The 24,612-nt window shown below is 49.6% G+C and overlaps 1 protein-coding gene across 2 annotated transcripts in view; it reads left to right on the top strand.

The window, feature by feature from the left end:
- The window catches only part of STK24 (serine/threonine kinase 24), a 102,160-nt gene that overhangs the window by 50,679 nt on the left and 26,869 nt on the right, over positions 1 to 24,612 (top strand). The window contains exon 2 of one of the 2 annotated variants that reach the window (XM_059995752.1): positions 6,181 to 6,319. The exons of the other annotated variant lie outside the window; for it this stretch is intronic. Within the exon in view, the coding sequence (XP_059851735.1) occupies positions 6,263 to 6,319 (57 nt within the window). The 5' untranslated portion in view covers positions 6,181 to 6,262. The remainder of the gene's footprint in view (positions 1 to 6,180; positions 6,320 to 24,612) is intronic. 2 annotated transcript variants of the gene reach the window in all.

Here is a 24,612-nt window from a genome sequence, read left to right as displayed (position 1 = left end):
TTTTCATTTCCCCAGGGTAAACACCTAGACGTAGGGCTGCTGGTTAATTCTCCAGTGTCTGTGTCAGTTTACATTCCCGTCAACACTTGGTATTGTCAGTTTTTTCAGGTTAGCCATTTTAGCAGGTGTGTAATGGTATCCCATTAGGGTTTGAATTTGCATTTTCTGTAATGACTTAGGATTTTGAGTATCTTTTCGTATGACTTACTTGTGCAGCACTCTGGAGTAGGACACTTATTAATACAACTGATGGGGCTTGGGGCAGGCCCCCCCCAGATATGCCGGTTCCCACCCCTACACTACCATGTTGTTCAGGATAGCTTCACCCGTTTACACTCACACTAGCAGTGGGAGTTTTTTTTGCTGGTTCTTCTTTCTCCCTTTTTTTAAAAAGAAAAGCTTTATTGAGATATAATTCACATGCCATTCAATTCATCCTCTTAAAATGCACTGTTGGAGTGGTTTCTAGTATATTCATGGAGTTGTAGCCATCATCGTAGTGAACTTTAGAACATCTTCATCATCTGATGCGGAAACCCCGTGCCTGTTACCGGTCACTCCCTATTTCCTCCCAGCTTCCCCAGCCCCAGGCAAACACTTAGGTGCTTTCTGTCTCCATATAGGTTTGCCTGTTCTGGAATGTCATGTAAACAGAATCATACAGTAGGTGGCCTTTGTGACTGGCCCGTTTCACTTAGCGTAATGTTTTCAAAAAGTTCATCCGCGTTGTAGCATGTGTCTGTACTTCATTCCTTTTTATTGCTGAATAATATTCCATTGTATGGATATATTACATTTTATTTACCCATTCGTCAGTTGATGAACATTTTGGCTGTTTCCACTTTTTGGCTATTATAATGGAATAATGTTGCCATGAACATTAGTGTACAAGTTTTTGTGTAGACATGTTTTCATTTCTCTTGGGTATATGCCTAGGAGTGGAATTGTTGGGTCACATGGTAACCCTGTGTTTAACCCTTTGAGGAACTGCCAGGCTGTTTTCCAAAGCACCTGCATCATTTTGCATTCCCACCAGCAGTGAGTGAGGGTTCTAATTCCTCCACATCCTCGTGGCATCTTTGATTATGGCCACCCTAGGGGGTGTGAAGGGGTATCTCATTGTGGTTTTGGTTTGCATTCCCCTCATGGCTAGCGATGTTGGGCCTCGATTGTCTACTTCCTTGCCGACATTGATATACAACTTTTTTTTTTTTTTTTTTTTTTTTGCGGTACGCGGGCCTCTCACTGTTGTGGCCTCTCCCGTTGCGGAGCACAGGCTCTGGACGCGCAGGCTCAGCGGCCATGGCTCACGGGCTCAGCCGTTCCGCGGCATGTGGGATCTTCCCGGACCAGGGCACGAACCAGTGTCCGCTGCATCAGCAGGCGGACTCTCAACCACTGCGCCACCAGGGAAGCCCAATATACAACTTTTTAACTTTTCCCAATCCCATAAGTACAATATAGTATTTTTTATGCTTATTTGCATTTCTGTTAATAGTAGGTGTGAGTGTCTATTCATATATTCTTACCCCTTGGGATTTCTTACTCTGTTGAACTTTGTTCATATTTTTTTAGTTTTCCATTGGCTTTCCTGTATTTTAGTGTTTGATAAGTATGAAGTTACTCTGTATCAGTTTGAGATACCACGAGTATTTTCTCTGACTGTTATCCTGCTTTTAACTTCAAGGTGTCTCGTTGAAAAAACTCCTTAATATTAATGTAGTTAAATCCATCCGTTTTTACCTTCTGATTTCTGCTTTTGGGATCCTGTTTAAGGAACCTACTTGTTTCCTAAGGTTAAAAATATATTAAATTTTTTTCTTTTGTTGGCTTTATAATTTTGCCTTTTACATTTAGATCTTTTATCTGTCTGATATACAGTTTGAAGTAGGGATTTTATTTTTCTCCATGTAGAGATAAGTTTCCTAACACTATTGTATAAAACAGTATTTTCCCCACTCGTGTATGATGTTATATCATATAGCAAAGTCTCATGTGTCTAGGCCTATTTCTGGATTTTCTGTTTTATTTTCCTGGGCCAGTATCATTCATGGTCTGTGTGTGTGTGAATTGTTATTACCTTGGCCTTGTTTTAAGTCGTAATACCTGGAGTGATAACCTCTGCCCACATACATGCAAAAAATGAGTTTGTACATTTTCTGTTTAAAATCTTACTGAAGTTTAAACATTGATTTTTTTTTTAACCGTATGTCCCAACCCAGGAAGATTTTTTTTTTAATTTATTTTTGGCTGCGTTGGGTCTTTGTTGATGCGCACAGGCTTTCTCTAGCTGCGGCGAGCGGGGGCTACTCTTTGTTGCGGCGCGCGGGCTTCTCATTGCGGTGGCTTCTCTTGTTGTGGAGCACGGGCTCTAGGCACGTGGGCTCAGTAATTGTGGCTTGGAGGCTCTAGAGCGCAGGCTCAGTAGTTGTGGCACGTGGGCTTAGTTGCTCCGCGGCACGTGGGATCTTCCAGGACCGGGGATTGAACCCGTGTCCCCTGCATTAGCAGGCGGATTCTTAACCACTGCACCACCAGGGAAGTCCCTAAGCATTGATTTTTGAGGAGAATTGACATCTTAAGTCATCCCATCCTTGACTGTGAATGCCTTTTTTCTGGTTAGGTTGTCTTATGCGAGCTTTAATACAGTTTAAAATTGAAGATCGGGCTGGTTCCTAGGCACGTAGTTTTTATTGCTATTTTGAGAGATATATTTTCGGATTGGTTATTGCTTAGTTTAAGGGAATGAGTATGTTGGGTTTTTTTTCACATCGTTTCTGGCAATCTTGCTGAACTCATTAGTTTTCTATGCATATGTTCACATCTACAGACAATGATGGTTTCTTGTGCTCCCGTCCATTCATATCACCGTCTTGCATCCTATGTTTTGGCCGTGACCTCTAGACTGTCGACTGGCAGTGACGGGAGCGATACACCTGCCTTGTTTTTGACCTTAAAGAAATGCATCTTAAATTTTTCATTAATAAGTATGGTATTTGCTGTAGAATTTTCATGTGTGGCCTCTTTTTTGTTTGTTTGTTTTTCCATTAAGGAAGTCTGCTTCTATTCCTGGTTAGACTTTTTTTTGTCTTGTTTTTATACAAACAAACAAGAGCACATACTTTTTTCCTGTTATTTTGAAGATAGTTATGTGATTTTTCTCTTTCAGTCTTGATGTAAGTAGATGGCAGTTAGCCAGATCTAAAGTGCGCCCTTTCTAATTTCTAAGAAAAAAAAATTGGTTTCATAGAGCAGGGAAAGTCTTCTCTAGTTGCTGTTGCCAAGAGGCTCCGAGAGTTGCTTTATTAGCTGAGAGTTGTCCAGTCCCCCTCCGTTACCTGTCGGTTTTGTTCTGTTGAGTTCTGCGTGGTGCTCACAGATAGAACAGGAAAATAGAACCTGACCTGGCCTTGGACAGGGTTCCCATTGCCGATTCTCTCCCCAGTACTTCTTTCCTGGTCATGGGTTAGGAAGGATGCTGAGACAGCATTTTAGCTGGTTGTTCAGTTGATCATCGAGTATTGACTCACTTCTGGGCTGGCGGTTCTGCATCTCGGCTCCTAAACTTTCTCTGGGTTCTGGGGTGGAGGGCTAACGCGGCTCAAAGTGACAGCTGAGAACACCGTGCGCTGGCTTGTGTGTTGAGTTGAGGAGACGTTTGTGTTTTGCAACCGGCGGGAAGGGACGGCTTGTGGGTTGATGCCTCAGAGTCTCTCAGGTGGCAGCTGGGAGAGGCCCTGTGTGGCACCATGGAATTGTTTCTCCCTTTGCTGGGGTCGGTCCGAGACAAACAGGAGTACCGTAAGTGGCAGGAGGCCGTGGGAAGAAGGGGGGCTCCGGGTGGCTTGGACAGCCTTGGTGAGCACACAGTTCTTTATGTTTCTGAATTTACTGTAATGTTAAATCTTCTTCATACATTGGTTTTAAGTTCCACTTCGGTACCTTCCCTCCGCGTTTTGAGCCAGGTAGGTTGGTGGGATAATGCAGCTCCAGTTTGACTGGAAACAAAAGTTTGGGGATTGCGGGGAGACGTCTGCAGATTTGGTTTTGGGAAAAATCATAAACAAGCTGGAGATGAAGCCTACTTAGAAAAGGGCGGGGGGGCTGGGCGATGGTTTTCTTTGTACCGTATCCGTCACTTCTCCGTACTTTTCTAGCCATTCTGACCCCAAGTTCGAGATCTGGAGACGGTCCGCCTACCTCTGAAGATGCCGTCTCGGCTCTGAGTGAAGCCAGAAGTGTGGCTGGTCGCCTGCTGTCGGAGCTGTGTTCCTTACCTGCAAAAGAGAGAGATTGGACACCTTGATCTTTTAAGTTCATATCCATCTGATTCAGCTTAGCTTGCCGTTTCGTGAAACACTTCTCGTGCACAGAGAAGTTGGAATCCCAGGCTGTTAGAGCGGGAAAGGGCGTTGGAGGCCCCTGGCCCCCACCTCTTGTCCTCTAGAGCAGAAAACCGTGGCACGGAGAGGCCACATTGTCGGCTCCCACCAAGCAGGATTTTCCTTTGGGGCTGGAAGGAGTGCGGGCTTCCCAGAGTCCCAGGGCCAGGGGCCCGAGAAGGGAGAGGGCTGGACAGGGAGGCTTCCGTGGGTCCCGCCCTCGGTGGCTGCCGTGGCCGGCGTTGCAGCGTCCGCCGTCCGCCACCACCGTTCTGTGGAATCGGGCATCGGCTCGCGCGTCCGCGTTCCCTTCGCACGCAGCCGTGCAGCGCCCACCAGAAGTTTGAGCAGGTTAGCCCGATGGGGGACCTGCAGGCTCCTGGCCCGGGGTCACCGTGTCACGCTTGCCGTGGTTCCGAGGCTGGAAGATGTTGTCTTCAAAGGGCCGTACTGTCCCAGTGTGGAATTTTGACTTACTGCCACCTTATTTCCCAGGTAGTCCAACGGGAGAAATTCTTGCCTGGCACGTGGAAATTGTTTTATTCAATCTCTAACGCAGAGCTGATGTTCACTCTGTAGCTCATGTGTGTCGGACGCACGAATTTGCATTTGTTCCAGGAGCCGTGGCCCCTCTGACGGAGATCAGAAGCCTAGCCGATGCTGCAGAGTCCCCGGTGGTGCCGGGCATCTGGCTTCCCTCGCGGCCCTGGAGCCGCCTCAGCGGCCAGAACCGCCATCCCACCAGCCCTGCGGGCCGGCCCCGTCCCTCCCACACCTCTGCTTGCGCCCAGTCTCTGCCGAGAACCCCCCTTTGGTTTTGTGGTCCCGCAGCTGTCCTGTTGGCGCCGCCTGTCTTTTTCCTCACCTGAGGATGGTTCTGTGGTCGCCTGTGAAATGCCTCCTTTCTTTGTATGCCTGATGCACAGGTGACGAAACAGAGTGTTCTGATTTCTGTTACTCGCATTACTGCGGTGGCGTGTATCAAACATCTTCAGGTATTTCTTTGAAGGAAAGAGGAATTTTTTGAAAAGAAGGAAATTCTTGATACTATATGCAGTAGAATATATAGACAGCTTTGCTAGCTGTGCAGTTAGTTGGGAAGTATTGATGTTTTGGCATTGGGTGGTGGTTGGCTTACTGCAGGTTGAATTGCTAAAAGCAATTTATGTAACCTGTTAAGTAGACCAAGCATTTGTGGTATTTAACTTAGTTTCCTGGACTTTGATGATTTTTTGTTGACTTAGTGTGAGATTGACTTTCTGATTACGTGCTTCAATTCGATCTAATGAATTTTCCCTGTCATTATAAATGGGACTCAGCGGAGCTAGGCCGATGGCGAGGTTGATTATAGACCAGTGCTTATGGAAGCTAATCACCCACATTCTTTTCTTCGTATAGAAGCGTTTTCCCTTGCTTTTAGCTAGGGCTGGTATAGAGTGCCGTGTAGATTTTGGAGTCATTATTGGTCCCATTTTTTGAACGGGTATGAAGAGGTGGAGTTTGCTTGTGTTGAAATATTTGGTAGAAAACGTTGGTTCTTTAAAAGTAACAATTGATTTCTGGCTCTTTTTTGAGAAGGAAATGCTCTTACGCTCGCTTTCTGCACCAGGGTGTGCCTTGAAGACCCCTTGCCCTTCTCCCATCTCCTGTATTCCTTACCTAGGTGGAGCTAGCTGTATTTCTGGACACTTTGTGTTCTGAAAGCGGAGATCCATTCAGAGGCTGACAGACTTGTCCCTAGAAGAAAAGGGGCATAAATATGCCAAATGCAAAACCACAATGATTTCTTTGATTGCAGGGACCTTTGGGCCAGCTTGCGGTAAGAACTTGCCTTTAGAAGATCCTTTGGTTCCCATCCATGTCTCCCTCTCCTCAAAGGGATGGCAGCCCGATGGACAGTGGGCACATGCCCCCAACATGGACAGACTTCCACGGAGGTAAGCTGCTGTCGGTGCCGCCCAGGCAGACGTGCGCCCTCCTGGTCAGCCCGAGCTTTGCCCCCATCCACACCTCGTGCACGTGTGTCAGAGGCCCTGAGGCTTTCTCTCTTGTTTCCAGCCAGGGCTAGGGTTCCGCCTCATCAGGTAACAAGTAACCCTGTTTCCACGGGGCTTAGGAATGAGTGGAGTGCAAGGCAGCTGTGGTCGCTTTCTCCGGTTGAGGACGGGGATTCCCCTGAGGTGGTGCTTGTGAACTCACGGTCGGCCCTTTGTGGTTCTGTGTCTGTAGTTCACCGCACGTCGGGCTTAACTCTGGTCACTGTGAGCCGCTGTTGCTTTGGGGACAAATTTGCACAGAGTCTGTTTCCCTTCTTGCCTGATCTGGAGGGACACTGTTGACGGGGCTGCTGTCAACTGTTGTGGTGGGTCCTCCGCCTGAGTCTGGTGCGTGTGCAAATTAGAGACCAAGCTCTCAGATTCTAGAAGGTGTTGCTCCAGATCTTGACCCAGGGGAAGGCACGGCAGACGGGAACTCCTCGTCTCCCTAGGAACGGACTGCAGCCCTGGACCGGCTTGGTTGCTGCCGGCACAGCCTGTGTCCTCCTGCCGTATTGCTTTATTCTTCAAGGAGTAGATGCAGCAGAAAATATGAGTGTATTTCCTAGCAAAGTTTTGTTGTTGTTTTGGTTTTTGTCTTTAAGAGCTTAGGTTTCCGGTTGAAAAGAGGAGAAATTTTCACTTGTCTCCCTGGGAAAAGGTGCTGGAAGTCGTTTCACTTATACTGGTTGAATGTAAAACTTTGGAAGGGGAGGTATGGCTGCTGAGAGAAATGGGTTTTAACCCGAGTGTGATCTTTCTGGCTTTGCTAATGGACCTCACTTCTCCCCTTCTGACAGTGACGAGTGGAGTGAGCCAGTGGGCGTTGCAGGATTGCTGGCTGTGCAGGGTTGCAAGGTCTCGGGGGCCTGGTTTTTGCAGGGCTGTGTTCTAGAGCACGAGGGACCGCGTGGAGGGGCTGCTGGGAGCTCTGGTCAGTGGGAGTCACTGCAGAGGGGTGACTCAAGTCATGAGGAACAGGGAGGCGCCTCCCCGCGGACATTTCCTCTATGACAACTTGTGCACGTTTTTAAGAAAGGAAACATCTTCGTTGTTAACTTTTGGGGTGGGGTGGGGCAGGTAGCTTATTCCAACCCATTAAGATCATCTTTCTGACTGTTGTAAGGGTCTCCTTCCCGAGCTCCTGGGCACACTTAGGAGCTGCGCTCGCTCTGGCTAGTGTGGAAAGTATTGGGAGGATCATCTCCTGGTTCTTACGTGTTCTTTTACTTTCCAGGTCCCGCATATTGTGTTTACTTTCTAAGAGGTGCATTAAGCCATCTGCAGTCCGTTGCTCTTTCATTCGTGGACTGTCTGACGAAAATGACAACAGCTTTAATATAAGGGAGCCAGTACCAACCCAACTTCCATGTGAGAGCAGGAGGTTATGAACTGGAGGTTATTAAGTGAATTTAATTCTAGCTTCGCTTCTTGGTTTAATAGCGAACCAAGTTTGATATTACTTTTTCTGGTTTTAATCAAGTTTCTGCCTCCGTTTGACATTGGGGAAATTAGAGCGGGTTCATCGGAGTCGCTGTCAACAGGAGTGGCACGTTCTTCGCCTGACTTTCTGCTGTCTTCTTTGAGCAAATGATTGGGTCCCTTGGCCCTCCTGCGTGCACCACAAGTGTGCAGGGTTGTGTCTATCTTTACCTTGTTTCTAAAAAGCACTCTTGGTAAACGGGGATCTTTGGCAGTTGGGTTTAAGACTGGCCCCCCTAGAGCCCTTTTTTTTTTTTTTTTTTTTTTGCGGTACGCGGGCCTCTTACTGTTGTGGCCTCTCCCGCTGTGGAGCACAGGCTCTGGATGTGCAGGCTCAGTGGCCATGGCTCACGGGCGCAGCCGCTCACGGCATGTGGGATCTTCCCGGACCTGGGCACGAACCTGCGTCCCCTGCGTCGGCAGGCGGACTCTCAACCACTGCGCCACCAGGGAAGCCCCCTAGAGCACATTTAACTAGTGTTCGCTTGTGCCATACTGAAGAAAACCGAGCCGAAAATGTTTCCAACGTATTCAGTGAGGTGTGTGAGCCCTTAATGACTTGGGATTTGAAGTGTCTTTCCACACAGGCAAGCCCACAGGTGTTTGCTTTTTAAAAACTGCTAGTGGGATTTTGTGCGTGTGCAGCAAGTCCTGGGGATTCTGAGCGCTGCCTCTCCCTGCAGCAGCACGTTCTGACTGTGTTGTTCATTTGTGTCCGGAGGTCGTCCTCTCCCTTGATGCTAAGGCCCAGGTTCTAGGGTCCCTGGCCCTCGCGTCAGCTGTCCCCCCGCTGCCGTGTCACACGCCTCCCTGCTTCTGGGCACTCGGAGCCCTGCTGCCCCGCCTCACTTGGGCCAGGGATGCAGGCGTGGGCTCTGCACCTGGACCTTCTTTGGTTGGTGAAGGAAGGAGATGCATAACCAGGCAGTTATCACCCCGAATAAGTGCTCTGGTGGCCGGAGCCCGAGTCCGGGAGGAGGGAGATAGCAAGGAGGTTGTCGTAATAAAGATGCCCGACTGAAGGAGGGGGAAGGGAAAGCCACACAAGGTAGCACGCCTGCCAGCACATGCGACTCCTGTGTGCTGGTCTCACCGCAGGGCCAGAGAGGAGTGTTGTTCAAGGTCAGGTAACTTAGTTTGAACTGTATTCGACCACAGCAGACAATTGTATACATGCGCTGAGTTCTCCTAGTTTGTTATAGAGGTAGTGTGGTTATCTGCTCCAAAAAAAGAAAAAAAAAAGTACACTGGAAACATTTGACAGAGGTGGGTTTCGCCTCTTTGCTGCCCTAGTTCCCTCCCTGAGTCTCTCGGCTGTTCCCAGTGCCCCCCCTCGCCACCCTCTTGCTGCTGAGTAGGAGGAGGGGCCTCCGGGGGATGGGAGGAGGGCGCGTGCAGGTTCTCTGCAGCTCCCCCTGAGGTCCTGCTCCTGGCCGGCCACCTCGGGGACTCCTGCGAGGCTGTGCATGTGAACCCCACCCCGGTTCCTGAAAATCGAACTGTGTTTCGTCACTTTGGTTAATCAGAGATTCGAGAGTTTCAAACCACATGTAAGAGGTGTGAATGATGTGATATAAGCATCGTTGGAGCCCTCTGTTGTAGTTTCCCTTTCTCTCTCTCTCTCCTTTTTTTTCTTGTATCTCATTTCAAACTTGAAGCAATAACTTGAGTCACCAGACTTTCTAGAAAGACAGTATCTTGGCTAGTCTGACATGGATATACATGTTTTACTCATTGTGTGTGGTAAGCAAAGGTGTGGGCACTGGAGGACGTTGAGGTGTGTGACTGTAAAAGTCTAGACGTGTCATCAAAAAATGTGAGCATCCCACGGATCTCATGAGTCTGAATAATGCAATTTGCCACCAGTATCCTTCACGCTGTATGCGGGCCTGTTCAGTCTTCGTCTGTAGGCTGAATCTCACTTTTATCACATAGTTGGCATATAATTGGGCTCTGCGGATTGGTGGGGGTGGGGTGGATGGGGGAGGGTCTCACACTGACTGGAGAGCTGCTTTCTACCTGCCAGAAGGCTCTGAATGTGGGTTCGAGCTAAGGGAGTGTTTCTGGATGAGCCCCCTTCTTGAAGATGTTCGTAGGTGCTCCCTGATGAGATGTTTGGACACGTTGGGTCTAGTAGGTTTCCGTGACAGTATTCTCAGAGCTGCTGAGCCTTGAAGGGAAGTTCAGTATGTGGCATTTCCTAAATCTGTTTCTTTGTGGGACCCTTCTTTCTCTCTGTGTCTCTCTCTCTCATGGTAAATTTCAATTCTATAAAATCCCCAGACGGAGCCCTCTGGAAGTAGCTTCTCTTGTCAGCACTTGGGAAGAGCCTTAGAAGGCATCCACTGTGGTTAAGAACATAAGTCCGGAGATGCCAAGTTAGCACCCAGTAACAGCTTTCTGTGGGTCTCCTGCTGGTATGCCATCTTTAGAAAAGCATGCCTTTCAATGTTGGTGGTTTAAAAACTGGATAAATTGACAAAGGACCATGAAGCATGATACAAAAGGCAATCACTGAAATAGCATGTTCATGTTTTAAACAGTTTTATGTTTCAGTAGATAGTTTTCTGAGTGCAACTGTGGGATTTGAGAGAAAATAAGCTGTAAAAGTATTTGTGCGTGTCTTGTTCATAGGAAACACAAAGATACAAGCGCTGAAGCCTATGGTAGGTGTAAAATCCTAACAGAAATTGTTGGGGGCTTGGTGGTGTTGGGGGGTGATGAATACCACATTTCCCTAAAATCTTTTTGTCTTGACTTTTCATAAAAGCTTGCCAAAGATGTTTCTAAGATTTTCTCTGCCCCAGGTGGGGGTGTGGTTCACTTTTTGTTCCTTTAATGAACACTCGAAGGTTAATAAGCCGCTTTGTTTGGGGTGGACTGCAGCCATGGGCCCTCAGGTCTGGGGAACGAGACAGCCTTCCTCTGACGGGAATTTCTAGTGTCTCATTCGCCTTTCTTTTCCTTGGTTACTGTTAGTGCTTGGCCTCCTTTTCCTGCTTGTCCTTTTGCACACTCATCCAGTCCAGGGTCTTCACTACTGCCCGAGCTTCCAAATCTCAGTGCCTTGCCTGGACTCTCCCTAGGCCTCAGATCCACTTAGAGAAACGCCTGCCGGGACGGTCCCCCTAGAACGTCCCCTGGCAGCTTCACATTCAACCTGCAGAGCAGGGACTTCTTCCCTCTCGTGAGCCAGGTCTGCGTGCGTCACAAGTGTTCCCATTAGGAAGGGATTGATTGGAAGGTGCTTATTTAATCCAGAGGCAGTAATAACTTAGAGCCGGAACACGCAGGGGGCTTTAAAACCTGCCAGTGCCCCGCCCACCCCTGAACGGGGATCTCGGGGCTGTGGCCGGACTGTGTTTGTGAACAACCCGATTTAAATGCCCGAGGTGCAGGGTCCCCTCCCAGCAGGCCACGCATCAAAGATGCCTTAGAAACACGTTCAGGCTTTAAAGGGGTGAGCACGTCAGGAACGTTAGGCCTTTGTTTGAAGCTGTCTTCGAGGGAACCATGTCGAAGGCCCTGGTGAAATCACCCGTGGGCTCTGAGAGACGGAAAATCTGGAGACAAGAGTCACCAGCACGCGCTTCACCAGCGGCTCTCTGGGGTGGTTTGCCTCCCGTCCCTCCTTTCCCTCCCCTTCCTGTCCAGTCACTCCCGCGGCCCCTCCCATGGCCCTGCCGGCAGGAGAGCAGGGGCGGTGGGCTGGGAGCGTGCCCCCGAGGGGGGTGTTGGGCGGCAGCCCAGGAGGGGCCCACAGAGCCTCCTGCCACGGGGCTCTCCCTGCCGCCCGGGCCTGGAGGCTCCTGCGCGCCGTCCAGCAGGCGGGCGGTCCCCGCCGGGGCCGGTGTCGGCCCATCTCTGCGCAGCCCGCTCCCGCAAGCAGCTGGCCTCACGGAGGGACCGAGGTTACTGTGGGAGAAGCCTCCCCGGGCCTGCCCTGTGGGCTTCTCCCGGCGGGACCGAGGACAGAGCGGCCCGCCCCGGCTCTCGCCCGGGCACTGGGGGCCGCAGAAGCGCGGGCAGAGGCCGAGGGGCTGGCGGGTCGCGGAGCTCTGCCTCCGGCTCTTTCTCCTGGTCTGGTCTTCAGGGACCGCGACTCATCATTTGAGGTAAACGGGCCACCTGCCTCCCGAGTCGAGAGGACTCTGGAAAACGCCTGCTGCTTCTGGAAATGCTCGACCTCACGTTGTTAGACTCTAAGTACATTAAAACCTGGCGGGGCGAGTGGGAGGTGTGCCAGGAAGCGATACGATTGGTCCGTTTTATCGTCTGTTTGTGATTCCGCTGGGTTGTTTTCCTAGGTTTTTGGCTTGTTCTTTTTAAACACAGTTGATTTCAGAGTTCCTTCCAAATATCTGCCCTGCGTCCATGCCGCTACTTTCTGTGTTCGCTATTTGTCGGCCCCCATTAATTTTCTATACTGTCTAAAGAAAATGGGTTTGGGGTTTATGCTTCTACGTAAGTGACGTGAACATGAGAAGGTAGAGTCTCAGAAAAGGGAGGAAATTCATGCACGTTTTCATAAACGTGATCAGACGCGCAGCTCTTCAAAACGTCCTTTGAGCGGCAGTTTCCCAGATGCTGGATTGTTGTTTTTATTTTGTGGAGAGCGGCCAGATTGTCGGTCCACACGCAGAAGGGAGCACCAGTGCTGGCCCAGGGCAGAGCCCGTGCCGGGGACGCAGAGTCCGTGGGCGCTCAGTTGTTTAGTCACCGGCTTTGGTCGCACGAAGAACTGGCAGCTACAGCCCGTCCGGCCTCCTGCAACTCTGCGAGGACAGCTTTTCCCTCTGCAGGAGCCCTGGCCTCCGTCTGCCCTGGTGGTGCAGTCAGGCTGCTTTCTTCCATGAGGATTGCCTTTCTCTGAGCAACAAACAAAAGCTTTATCCTGGTGCCTCCGGCTGGGATTTTAACAGTCTCCCTCCACTTTTGCTGCCTTGTGTCGTCTTGGGCATCATACTCGTTGATTCCAAGTGTAGAGACAAGGGTGTCTTTGGTTCTCGTGAGCCGCCTGCCACCCCCAGGCTAGCGGGGCCCTCATTTCCCTGCAGTGATCTGCTCAGTCATTCAGCCACGTTGGGGGAGCCCCGTGCCCACACTGTGACAGCCACCCTCCCAGCTTCCGTTGCCATTTGGAAGTCATCTGCCGCATTCCCCATGGACCTGGAACAGCTGCAACTTCTGGGAGAGGGAAAAGAACATCTGTTTTCTCTGAGTGATTTTTAGCTTGCAAGCATCTGTCCTTGCGTTTCTGGGAAAAACAGAAAAGATACAGGGAGCCCTTTGTATCAGACTCCAGGGTGACCGCGGGTAGAAGCAAAACAAGTTACTTTTGGGTGGACTAAACTAATCCCCAAGTAAATCTTGCTTTGAAATCACAGGGGAATACGTTTCATTTCCATCATGGGGAAGAAAAAAGGTCGGCTCGGCACCAAAGATAATAGAGAACGTCCAGACGTTTCGGGGAGCGGGGCCATGGCTTCCTTTCTCTCCCCCGAACACACTGTCCTAGTGTAATTGAAGGGAGTCCCTGAAGACATTTGGCCGCTCCGTTTTATGCTTTTCTATCCAGAAAGTTGAATGAATTAAAATTCCAGTTAGGCTAAATATTTTACTTCACCAAAAAGAAACTCAACTCTGTTTTCTGGCTGTTGCCTATAATTTAAAATAAGTATTAATTGTATTTCTAGTTCTTTTTGTCTCAACATACATCTTCTGCCTATTCAAGCCTTCGTCTGACGTGTCTAAACACAGCTGATGTATTCGGGTAAAATGATTAATTATGCCATATGCTTTCTTTTCTAAAACTTCTATATTTCTAAGTAAATTTCTAAAAAAAAAACCAGTATCATATATGAGATCACAAACCTTACTTAGATTATGTAATGAGGAGTGCTTGGTATGTAATCAAAGAGAAGCCTTACTCCCGGTGAGGGGAAAGAACTCCTCTTTCAGTGGTCCACGCAGCACAGCAGGACTTTCAGGCGTTTGGGTGAGTAAGGACATCTGCTTCAACATGGAAACATGGACTGCTCGAACCAGGCCCTTTTAATGAACCCTGTCTGGGAGCCGCACGTTGTCACGGCCATTACTGACCGACCACGGAGCCAGACGGAGCACTCAGGCTGGCTCTTCTCTAGGCGTCTGCATGGGGCTCTGTGGACACTTATGTGCTGTGATGGAGTCTGCCTCACCGAGGCAGAAATGGAGCTGGGGGTGGTGGTGGTTCATGTCATGGTCGGGTGTAGGGGCAGGAGACACGTATCCGTATCACCTCGGCAGTCTCAGGTCTGCGCCCCAGGGCTGCCTCAGGGAGGGTGCCCCGGATTTGCACGTCCGATCCAAGCGTAGCTTGACTGTGTCCAGCAGCTCATCGTTAACGAACTTACTATACATCGAGAACATGTGCCTGTTATCTAACTGTTCATTCTGGGGTAGAACTGTGCAGAAAATAAAGATGAGTGAGGTGGCCAGGAGGTTGGAAGGAAGGGGAGTGAGAGTTCAGATAGCAGAAACGTCTCCTCGGTACAGTCCGGCACCGGACATTCAGGCATGTTGCAGGAGAAGTCCCTTACTTTGGGAGCTGTTTACCGTTAGGGTATGGTAAATACCCTGAAGGATGGAGATAAAAGTATAAATATGAATTTGCCACCCGTGCATTTGAAGTACAGCATCTGTTACGCGTGAATCTTCTAATGCCATACGTTATCTTAACACTGAAGGTACCTCTTAAATTTGCAGAACACAATAAAGTCTTCTTTTTCAGCCGTATTTGCCCTCTGCCAGTCCTGTCTGATCTCTCTGGGCTGGGTCTTTATCGGAGAGTTAGTACTGAGCCCTCAGTAGTCACTTCTTTTGGTTTTATGGTTTTGTGGTGGATATTTCTGACATATGCTGTGTAATAGCCGTTAAAATCTTCACCTGGCAGAAAGAGAATCTTGTAATTATTAGCAGTATTTCACTTTTAGGAAGAGAACATTTTTAGCTTATGATTATGGCAGACTTGTTTGACGTAGCAGTTTATGATCACTGTTGTGTTTGCTCTTTTATGAGGACAGAGCAAGGGGGGAAAGTCAAGTCCTCCTCTTTCATCTCCCAGGGCACCCTTTCCATGCTTCTCTCTGTTATTTCTTTTCTGCTCCCTCAGATTTAGGTCATTTGTAAGTGTAGTTCCCTGATGACCTTGTGAGGATCTTTACGTTTAAGCAGATGTTTTTATCCATCTTCGCTTTTAACCAGCATTCAGCACGGAAACTTCCCATTAACATATCTGTTGCCGTTGTGGCGAATATGTGCTGATGCAAAAGACAGGAGCACCTGGGGCGGGGGCACTTAATTACTGAAACTCATTGCGCACACGTGCACCCAGTTAGGAGGCGGCCTCTTCCAGGAGAGAGGAGCCTGTGACGTAAACCCGGAGAAGAGCGTCTTAGGGACGGCTCAGCGCTCTTTCCAGTTTGTTGCAGCACATGAGGACAGAAGTTCTTATTCTTGGCACGAGGGAGCAGGGCGTGTGAATCCCGCAAGTCACAGGCAGACCTTTTGTAAACCGATGTCTTTTTTCAGGCAGTAAGATAAGAGTTCATTGCTCTCTGAAAGGAAACCAGTTAAGAACAGTTACCCTAGAACATGTTTTCTTCACAGGAGTCCTTTAGAAGTCACATGGAGTCTGTGATGTTTGTTACTGTGGTTCTTGCTGTTGAGGTTTCTGACTCAACATTAAGTCTGGCTTCGGGCCCCAGCTGCTCCCCTTGCCCGCGCTAACGAGGTATCCGCGTCTGCAAAGCGGAAGATGCTGGTTACCTAAACGGACAGGATTACCGGGAGAATCAAATGAAATACTCCTCATGAGGATCTTCGGTAAAGCATACGGTGCTGCGGGGTCGCACTCTTGCGGGCTGAGGCTGGGACCCCGCCTGCTGCACCAAGAGGAAGACCCGAGGCGCCCCGGGGCTGTCCCCTCAGAGCCTGTGGTGAAGGAGGGTGTGGCTCTCCCCAGGCCCTGGAGGACTCTACTCTCCCCTCCTTCCACGAGTGTCCTGGTCCCAGCCGACTGGGCCACTGGTGGTCGGGGGTGGGGGCCGGTGAGAGATGGCCTGGAAGGACAGCAGCTCTGGCTGTGTTCTCCCTGTCATGTCAGGTTTCTGATGGTGATGGAGCGAGCGGACACAGAGGAGGGCTCAGGCCTCTGGGAAGCACTGCAGACCTGGCCGACAGGCAGGCCCAAGGCCTGGTGGGGCTGGGCAGGCAGTGGGTGGTAGAAAATACGATGCAGACGTTTCACATGTGCGGAGACTCTCACACCTAATGTTCATTTCCAAAAGCACCTTTTTCTTCTCTAGAAACTCCTCTCTTGAGATGACAGCCCTCTGTCCCAGGAGGCACCGTATCCCTGGCATGTAGAAACGCACCTCCCTCTTCCTCTTGTACTGATGATAACCTTTTCCAGGTGTCCGTGTTACCTTGCGATGTCAGGAAAAGTCCCGTGCTTCAGGAGAGTTGCTAGAATATTCTGTTCTTTTAAAACATTCAAGGGCAAAATCATTTGCCTCCTTCCCATCCTTTCTTCCCTCCTTCATTCCTCTTTATATAGATATTTTTAGAGGACGTTAATTGATCCATTTCTTCCCCCACCCGTTTCTTCTTTCTTGAGAAAATTTTAATTCATACATTACAAAGAAATCATCTATTTCATTGTAGATTTTTTTTTTTTTTTGGGGGTGCGCAGGCCTCTCACTGCCGTGGCCTCTCCCGTTGCGGAGCACAGGCTCTGGACGTGCAGGCCCAGCGGCCATGGCTCACGGGCCCAGCCGTTCCACGGCACGTGGGATCCTCCCAGACTGGGGCACGAACCCGTGTCCCCTGCATCGGCAGGCGGACTCTCAACCACTGCGCCACCAGGGAAGCCCTCATTGTAGATTTTTAAACTTATTATAATAAAACATTGTGACCTGTTCTGTTTGCATTTAAAAGTGTTTCCATCCGTAATTTTTTACTGCTATATTTACAAATTAGTGTTACCTATTTTTTTCTTGATTATAGTACCTGGAGTTTATTTAAAACATAAAATAGATTTCTCATTCTAATACTTTTCCATTTAGCATGTATCTTTATTTGTTTTCCTTAGGTTTCCTTCTTTTTTCCTTCTTTCCTAACTTCCATATTGAACACTTAAAATTTCTCTCCACCCCCCACACCGTTTTTTTTGGCTTGGTAATGAAAATGTATAAAACTGTGTTTTCCTCTGAATAAATCTTTGGTTGTATTGTATAGCTTTTGGTGTATGTAGTGTTTCCAGTATTTTTGGATAATTCGTAGTGATGCTTTTGATTTTTTCCTAAGGATTTGATCCAGAAATCTCCAGTTGATCTGTTTCTCTTTGTGCCGTTTCAGGTTTTATTAATAGCGCAGTGTCATTTTAGTTGGTATTTGCAGGTAGTGGCCTTTCTCTTGTTCCATGCTTGTTTCCAGCACTAAGAGACTTTGTCTTGGACCAGTGTTGTCCTTTTAGGGCCTCATGAAAGAGCGGAAGGCTGGGCTGTCGTCCCCCCCACCCCCACCCCCGTCGTCATTCCCCACCCCCATGCTTATCCTGCTTCAATTTCCTGTTTTCTTAATTTATTTTTTTAATTGAAGTGTAGTTGATTTACAGTGTTCTGTTCATTATTGCTGTGCAGCAAAGTGATTTAGTTATACATATATACATTCTTTTTTTTAATATATTCTTTTCCATTCTGGTTTATCACAGGATATTGAATACAGTTCTCTGTGCTATACAGTAGGACCTTGTTTATCCATTCTATACAGAAAAGCTCACATCTGCTCGCCCCGGCCTCCTCCCCCTTGGCAACCACAAGTCTGTTCTCTAGGTCTGTGAGTCTGTTTCTGTTTCATAGATAGGCTCATTTGTGTCATATTTTAGATTTCACATGTAAGTGAAATTGTATGGCATTTGTCTTTCTCTTTCTGACTTATTTCACTTAGTGTGATAATCTCTAGTTGCATCCATGTTGCTGCAAATGGCATTATTCCCTTTTTTATGGCTGAGTAGTATTCCATTTTACATATGTACTGTATCTTCTTTATCCATTCATCTGTTGATGGACATTAAGGTTGTTTCCATATGTTGGCTACTGTGAGTAGTGCTGCTGTGAACATAGGGGTGCATGTATCTTTTCGAATTAGAGTTTTGTCTGGATATATGCCAGGAGAGGGGGATTGCTGGATCATATGGAAACTATTTTTAGGTTTTGAGGAACCTCCATACTGTTTTCCGTAGTGGCTGCACCAATTTACATTCCCGCCAGCAGTGTAGGAAGGTTCACTTTCTCCACGTTCTCTCCAGCATTTCTTATTTGTAGACTTTTTAATGATGGCCGTCCTGACTGGTGTGAGGTGATACCTCATTGTACTTTCGATTTGCATTTCTCTAATAATTAGCGACATTAAATGTCTTTTCATGTGCCTGTTGGCCATTGATTTTCTGATTGATCTTCTCATTTTCTTCTCTCCCCATTAGTTCTGTTGTGTAGGTAATTGATGAGACGGGCCTCTCCTCTGAACACCCATAGCATTTTGTGTCTTTGTGGTACCCACCACAGGCTGGCTGGTGGTAGTTATTTGCCCACTTTTCTATTACGAAAAGTGATTTATTTAGGAAAAGAGCCTGAGCCCTACTCATTTTACAGACCCCCCCAGTGACACTGTGTGCGTAGGAGGCAGGAATCACTGAAGGAATGCTGGCATCTGTGAGCAGAGGAACAATTAAATCAGCTCTTTTTGAGGCCAGGGGTCGTGTTCTGTGCCTTGAGTGCAGTTGGAAGGTGCCGTGAATGTCAGGGAGTTGCTTTGACTGTAAAACGAGGTGGGGTTTGGGCTTCGATACCCGTTTCCTGCCTCCTCGTTTCACAAGCCTCCCAGTGGCCCTGAGTTCAGACAGGGGGCGCTCTAAAGTTAGTGTGCTATTAATAGCCCAAGTTCATGGGCACTGCTGTGTGCCAGGCGCGCCCCTGAGGTGGGTGTTCTTTAGTCCCAGGAGCAGATAGGAAACTGAAGGCGGCTTCGGACCTGGTCTCAGGGTCCCAGAGCTGGTGCGGGTCAGAGGCAGGATCCAAACCCGGGCTCGAGCGTCTGGATTCATGCACAGCATCTCAGCAAAAAGGTACCTTTGCTTTAAAATCTACACTCCTAAGGAAGTCTGTGACGCCCCGCTGTTTTAGTAAGACCTCCTGGGCTCAGCCTTTGCTTACCGTGCAGATGCAGAAGCAGAGCTTAACTTCATTTCAGAACTCATGGTGTAAAAATCTTTGTTCATGGTGCAGAATCCACCCCTTTTCTTATTCACCTTGTGTTAACCTTTCCGTCGTCTGACGTCTGTCAAGGCCGTGAGGGTTGTGAACGTGGGGAGCGCCAGCTTTCAGCCAACACCTCCAGGCAGTGCAGGGCAGGTTTGCCTGTAAGCGGTGTTGTTGTTGATGTTGTGTGTGTACATTAAATTAATTTCCACGAGCAAAAAACTACCAAAGGCAAAATCAAAAGACAAGTGAGGAAAATGCTGTGTTTGTGGCTCATGTTACAGGAGGTTACTTCCCCTAATATTAGGTCAATAGAAAAACAGACAGAGGATAATAAGGGCTCACAAAAAAAGAAAGCATGCATGACTCTTCAATATAAGGATGTTCAGCCTTACAATGAGAGAAAGGCAAACTGTGAGATACGCCCCCCCTCCCCGGCCCCCCGCAATGGGTTGATGACTGTCATTTGCTCAGGCTGCCGTAACACGGCGCCACAGACCCGGCGGCTTAAACAGCAGAAGTTTATTCCCTCACAAATCTGGAGTCTGGGAGTCTGAGGTCGAGGTGTCGGCCAGGCTGGCTTCCTCTGAGTCCTCTCTCCTTGGCTTGGAGGTGCCGTCTTCTCCCTGTGTCTTCACACGGTCGTCCCTCTGTGTGTGCCTGTGTCCTCATCTCTTCTTATGAGGACACCAGTCACATTGGATTAGGGGCCACCCTAATGACTTCATTTTAACTTACACCTCTTTGAAGACCCTGTGTCCAAATTCAGTCCCATTTTGCGGTACTCAGGGTCGGGACTTCAGCATATGAATTTAGGAGGGGGACACAATTCATTCACCTCCTAAGCATGACTGGAAAATAGTTGGATTATATTGTCAAGGGACATGGTGCGTTGGCAAAGAAAAGGGAAATGAGCTCTCACACGTTGCTGGAGGCGGTACAAATGGAGCTTTGAAGAATAATTTGTCATTATCTATTTAAATTCAAGTGGATTCCTTTGACTCAGCCTCCAGCAACTCCCCAAATGATACATCCTCGAGGTTCTGATAGCAAAAGAATGGGAGCAACCTGGTGTTGTCAATAGGGTGTGGGTTAGTTACGGCTTAAAAAAAAAAAAAGGGAATTACTTTATGGACAAGTATAGAATGCTGCAAGGAGAAGCAAGGTATAGAAGAGTGTATAGAGCGTTACATTTGGATAGAAGTGGAGAAGGAGCTGATAGGTATTTGCAGAGATATTTCTGTGAAGTCACGGAAGATGCGCCGCTAGGCTGGTGGGCGCGGAGGCTGGACAGCCAGGGGCCAGGGGCGAGAGGGAGACGCCTCGCTTTACACACTTTGGTGCCTTTTAAGTGGTGAATCCTTAAGTTATTAAATAAATAACTGTTTTCTTTCCCTCATGAGAAAATTCTCTTACAAGGCCATTCGTAACTTCCATTGTCTGGGGTCATTTTTTAAACATGAAATTATTCTGATTAAAATCATTCTTATTTTAAGAATTCTTATTTTCCTTAGAGCACCTCACACGTCATTCACTTGGCAGGTTTTATGAGGGCAGCGATTCTGCATCTGGGCCGTGACAGTGCTTGGTCACTTGGTCGAGCAGGTCACGTGTGTCCCTTGACCAGACCATCCTTCTCTAACACTCATGCCTCAAGGCCTGTAGGGCAGTAATTATTTTTTCATTCTGGTGTAGAATGTGGATGAATCATTGTTCAAGATTTTACTCCGCTCAGAAACTCCCATGCAGAGAAATGCCGTTTCGTCTTGTTAATTGGACTTTTTCGGTTTCACCGGGTTATTTCGAGGCACGTACGGGTGAGGCTGTTGAGGGGGCTCATAGCACTCTGCCTGTGATTAGCACCCCGAGCTTCGCAAAGTGCTTTCACGTTCATTATCTCATTTTCTTGTCAGGTGAACCGTGAGGTTAGGGATACAGATTATTGCCATTTTTTTCTGGCTGAGGCACTCCAAGCTTAGGTGTCTCACAGTGAGTTAGTGATGGTCTCCTAGCTGGAGGCTGCAGGGTATAACAACTGGCTTTGCCAAGGGGAGGAGAGAATTAACCGGTCAGCACTTCCGAGCAGTCGCACTTCAGGCTTAGGACATTGACTGGGCAGTTCAGTGGTTTTCAGCAGGGGTGACTTTGGCCCCCAGAGGCCATGGGTGGTGTCTGGCCCTGAGGACTGGGGATGTGCTACTGGCCTCTAGCGGGTGGAGGCCAGGGATGCTGCCCAGCGCCCTACAATGCACAGGGCAGCCCCGCAACAGAGGTTATCCAGCCCCAAGTGCCGGTGGTGCCGAAGAGGAGAAACCGTGCCGGAGCCGCGGGGAGCGCTTGGCCTGCAGCCCTCAGAGCCCATCTTTACTTTCCTGAGCCGGTCCATTTACTCCCTTCTGAATGTTTCTTCTTTGGGTGTGGGTGGTAGAAATTATTACTTGGGATGGTGACTGGTGGCAGATTTAAGAGGCCGCTTCTGCCTGTGTTGAATGAGTGTGCTGCACCGGAGGTGCTGCGCGGGGGCCAGCTGACGCGGCACAGGTCCTGTCTGCACCGCAGGACTCCACTCATCCTGAGACCCGGCCTCCACTCTGCCCCTGGTTTTCATGACGTCCGCGGCATCTCTGTCCCAGTCGGCGTGGGAGGCGGGCAGAGCTTGTTCTTAGTACCCTTCCCTTTGGGTCAGAAGGAGGAACCGGCCGCTGAGGGTTAGAGTTGGGGAATTCTAGCCAGGACAGGGTGGAGCCAAGCAGACCCAATAGCCTTGGACTCGCTGGGACCCTGGGAGAGAGTCAGCCTAGAGAAGGAGAAAGCTTGAGTCCAGAGGAATGCAGCCATGGAGGAGAGTGCTGGGGGAGGTGACCAGGGGCGTAGTGGGGTCACCGGTTGGGCTGGGGGTCACCCGTGGGAATGGGAGGTGGCGGGTGAACCGAGGGCACTGCTGGTGGGGCTAGTCTTGGGCGGAGGGTGAGCCGGGCTGCCTTCCCTGAGGCAGGGACAGTGAGGACAGAGCATGGGCCTGGAGCACGGAGGAGGGAGAGGGTCACCCCGAATGCTGTCCTCAGAGGCCGGCGGGCGGCACACCTGGCAGTGGGAGCAGCTGTGCAGAAGCCTGCGGGCCTTGGAGCTGGGCGCAGGGAGAAGCTGGAGGTGAGAGGAGCAGGCGGGTGGGTCCGTGCTTGGCACGGGTTGGTCCGCCAAGCCACAGAGTTGAGAATTCATACTGGAATTTGGTAGAAGCTGTCAGCTATTTTAAAACCAGCGATGGTTTTGCATTAAAGAGAAAGGAGAGTGACCCTCGCTGCGTGAAGGACCCGTGGATACCTTTGTCAGCCCGTCCTCTGCCGCTTCCCCCAGGACTCCCTGTCGGTGGAGGGCATTGCCCGTGTCCATTTGAGCGAGGCCGCCTGCCCCGCCTGTGCCCCGCCTTCCAGCCTTGCCCCGCCCCCAGTCCAGCCCCTCTCCCCCCGCGCCGTTCGCTGCGCCTGGCCTCTTCCCTGCACACCTCGAGGGCTGAGTGAGAGCGAGAGCCGGCCCTGGTGCCCTCCGGTGACTTCTGGGGGGAAGTGTGAAGTGTTTAGCAACAGGCTACAGGATGGATGGTTCTCGGGCCCTCCCCTCGCCCTCCACGTTAGGTTCTTGCTGCTGCACTCCTGCTCTACCTGCTGGCTGGCCGCACTTGACCCCCTCGTTCCCTCCCTCCACCCCTGCCCCGGTGCCAACTCATCCTTCGGTTCATCTTAAAAGGCAGCTGGTTCCGCCTCTGTGACCCGGCAGGTCCTGCTGTCCCCTCGCTTGGGGCTCACTCCTGGGAGCTGTGACTCGCCAGTCGTTGGAGGTCTGGCCTCCGCCTTAGAGACGAGCTCCCCACGGGGACCGGCTGCGGGGAGCACAGAGCCGGTGAGGCCGCTGAGCCCTCGTCCCCAGGGCTTTCCCCCACTCTCTTGCTGGCTTGGCGGCCGAGGCGTGCGGCACACCCCGTGGGGTGGGAAGGCAGGTTCAGCTGAGAGGTGGGACCAGTGGAACCTTTCTTGACGCAGTTTCCATTCCCAGACTGGTGGAACTGGGGAGAAAAGCACCTGGGTCCTAGGACCTGGCCAAGTCTTTAAAAAGCAATGGCCTGAATGAAGGACCTAGTGCTGTCTTCCTGAGTGCCCCCCAGATCTGGCGGACCTCGTGTTGGGTAGCGTTCAGGCCCTGGCCTGTCTGGTACCAGGAACGAGCTGGATGAACAGAGAAGCGGGGCTGGTCTTTTTTACTGCATCTTCCTCTCCAGGAAGGTGCAGTGAAGGCCCGGGCTTTATAAAGCCTTTCAGCTGGGGGCAGCTGGTTTGCCAGGTGTTCTGCTGTTGCTGAAGTGCCCCTGAGGGTTACGGGAGAACAGGTCACTCTGTCCCCTGTCATGACTCCCTGAAAGGAGAGCGAGCCGTGTAAAGGGTTGTTTTGCTCCCTGAGTAGGTAGTGGGGAGCTGGAGCTTTGGAACGGAGGATGAGGTGTGGTCGCCTGTCTCGCTGCTTCCGGAAGCTGTGAGATGACCCTGAACCTCCGAGTCAACACAGACCGTTTCCCAGGGTGTCCTGTTCCTCTGCTCCAGCTCCCCACAGGTGCAGATGCGGGGTGGGGGAGCCTGCCTGCCAGAGCTGATCTCGTTGTAGGGAACTCACCCTCAACACCCACAAAGTAAAAGGGATGGGAGCTGGGCCAGACGGTGCCGTAGAAAAGAGAATGAGAGTAGAAACGTAAACTCCCAAGTTCCTTATAGAAAAACCATTTAGCTTTCCTGTGCCGTCAAAAATGGTGTTGGCCATTCCCCGCAGTAGTTGCTTTCTCTCTCTCCAACAAGGTGCTTTTGGGGTGTCTAGAGGGAGTAGCATGGACCTTTTCCAGGAGCAGGTGTTTGGGAAGTACTGGCCTGGGGAAGACTTGGGCGTATCTGTGAAATAAAGGAGGGCCGGAGAATGCTCTCTCTGCTAGGAAGTTCTCTTGAAAGCAGGAGCAGGGGGTGATGGAGCCTGCTCAAGGCTGGTGCCCATGACTGGATGAATACTAAGTGAGTAAATGTTTGTGTCTATCAGGTAGACCCCAAACACATCAAGTAAGGTTTCCGTGCCTTTTCCAGTCTAGACTGGAATTGTCTTCATCATATCAGGAGTCAAGGGCGTTTAAAGACTTGAGAAGGTGTTCCACATACAGTAAAACTTGGGGCTGTTTCTTTATAATATCACAGACTTGACCCCGGATGTCAGGATTTATTTAAAATTAAAAAAAAAATTTTTTTAATTCTTTTTAAATTTAATTAATTTTTTTTTTTTTAATTTTAAAAGAAACTTCCTTTACAAGTGTAGCGCAGGCACGAGTGCCTCCCTGAAGTGAACACGCAGTCAGCATCATTGCGCTTCCTCCGCTACAGG

This window comes from Delphinus delphis, chromosome 18, assembly GCF_949987515.2.
Source record: "Delphinus delphis chromosome 18, mDelDel1.2, whole genome shotgun sequence".
NCBI classification, from domain to species: domain Eukaryota; kingdom Metazoa; phylum Chordata; class Mammalia; order Artiodactyla; family Delphinidae; genus Delphinus; species Delphinus delphis.
This window is presented reverse-complemented; position numbering and strand designations above follow the sequence as displayed.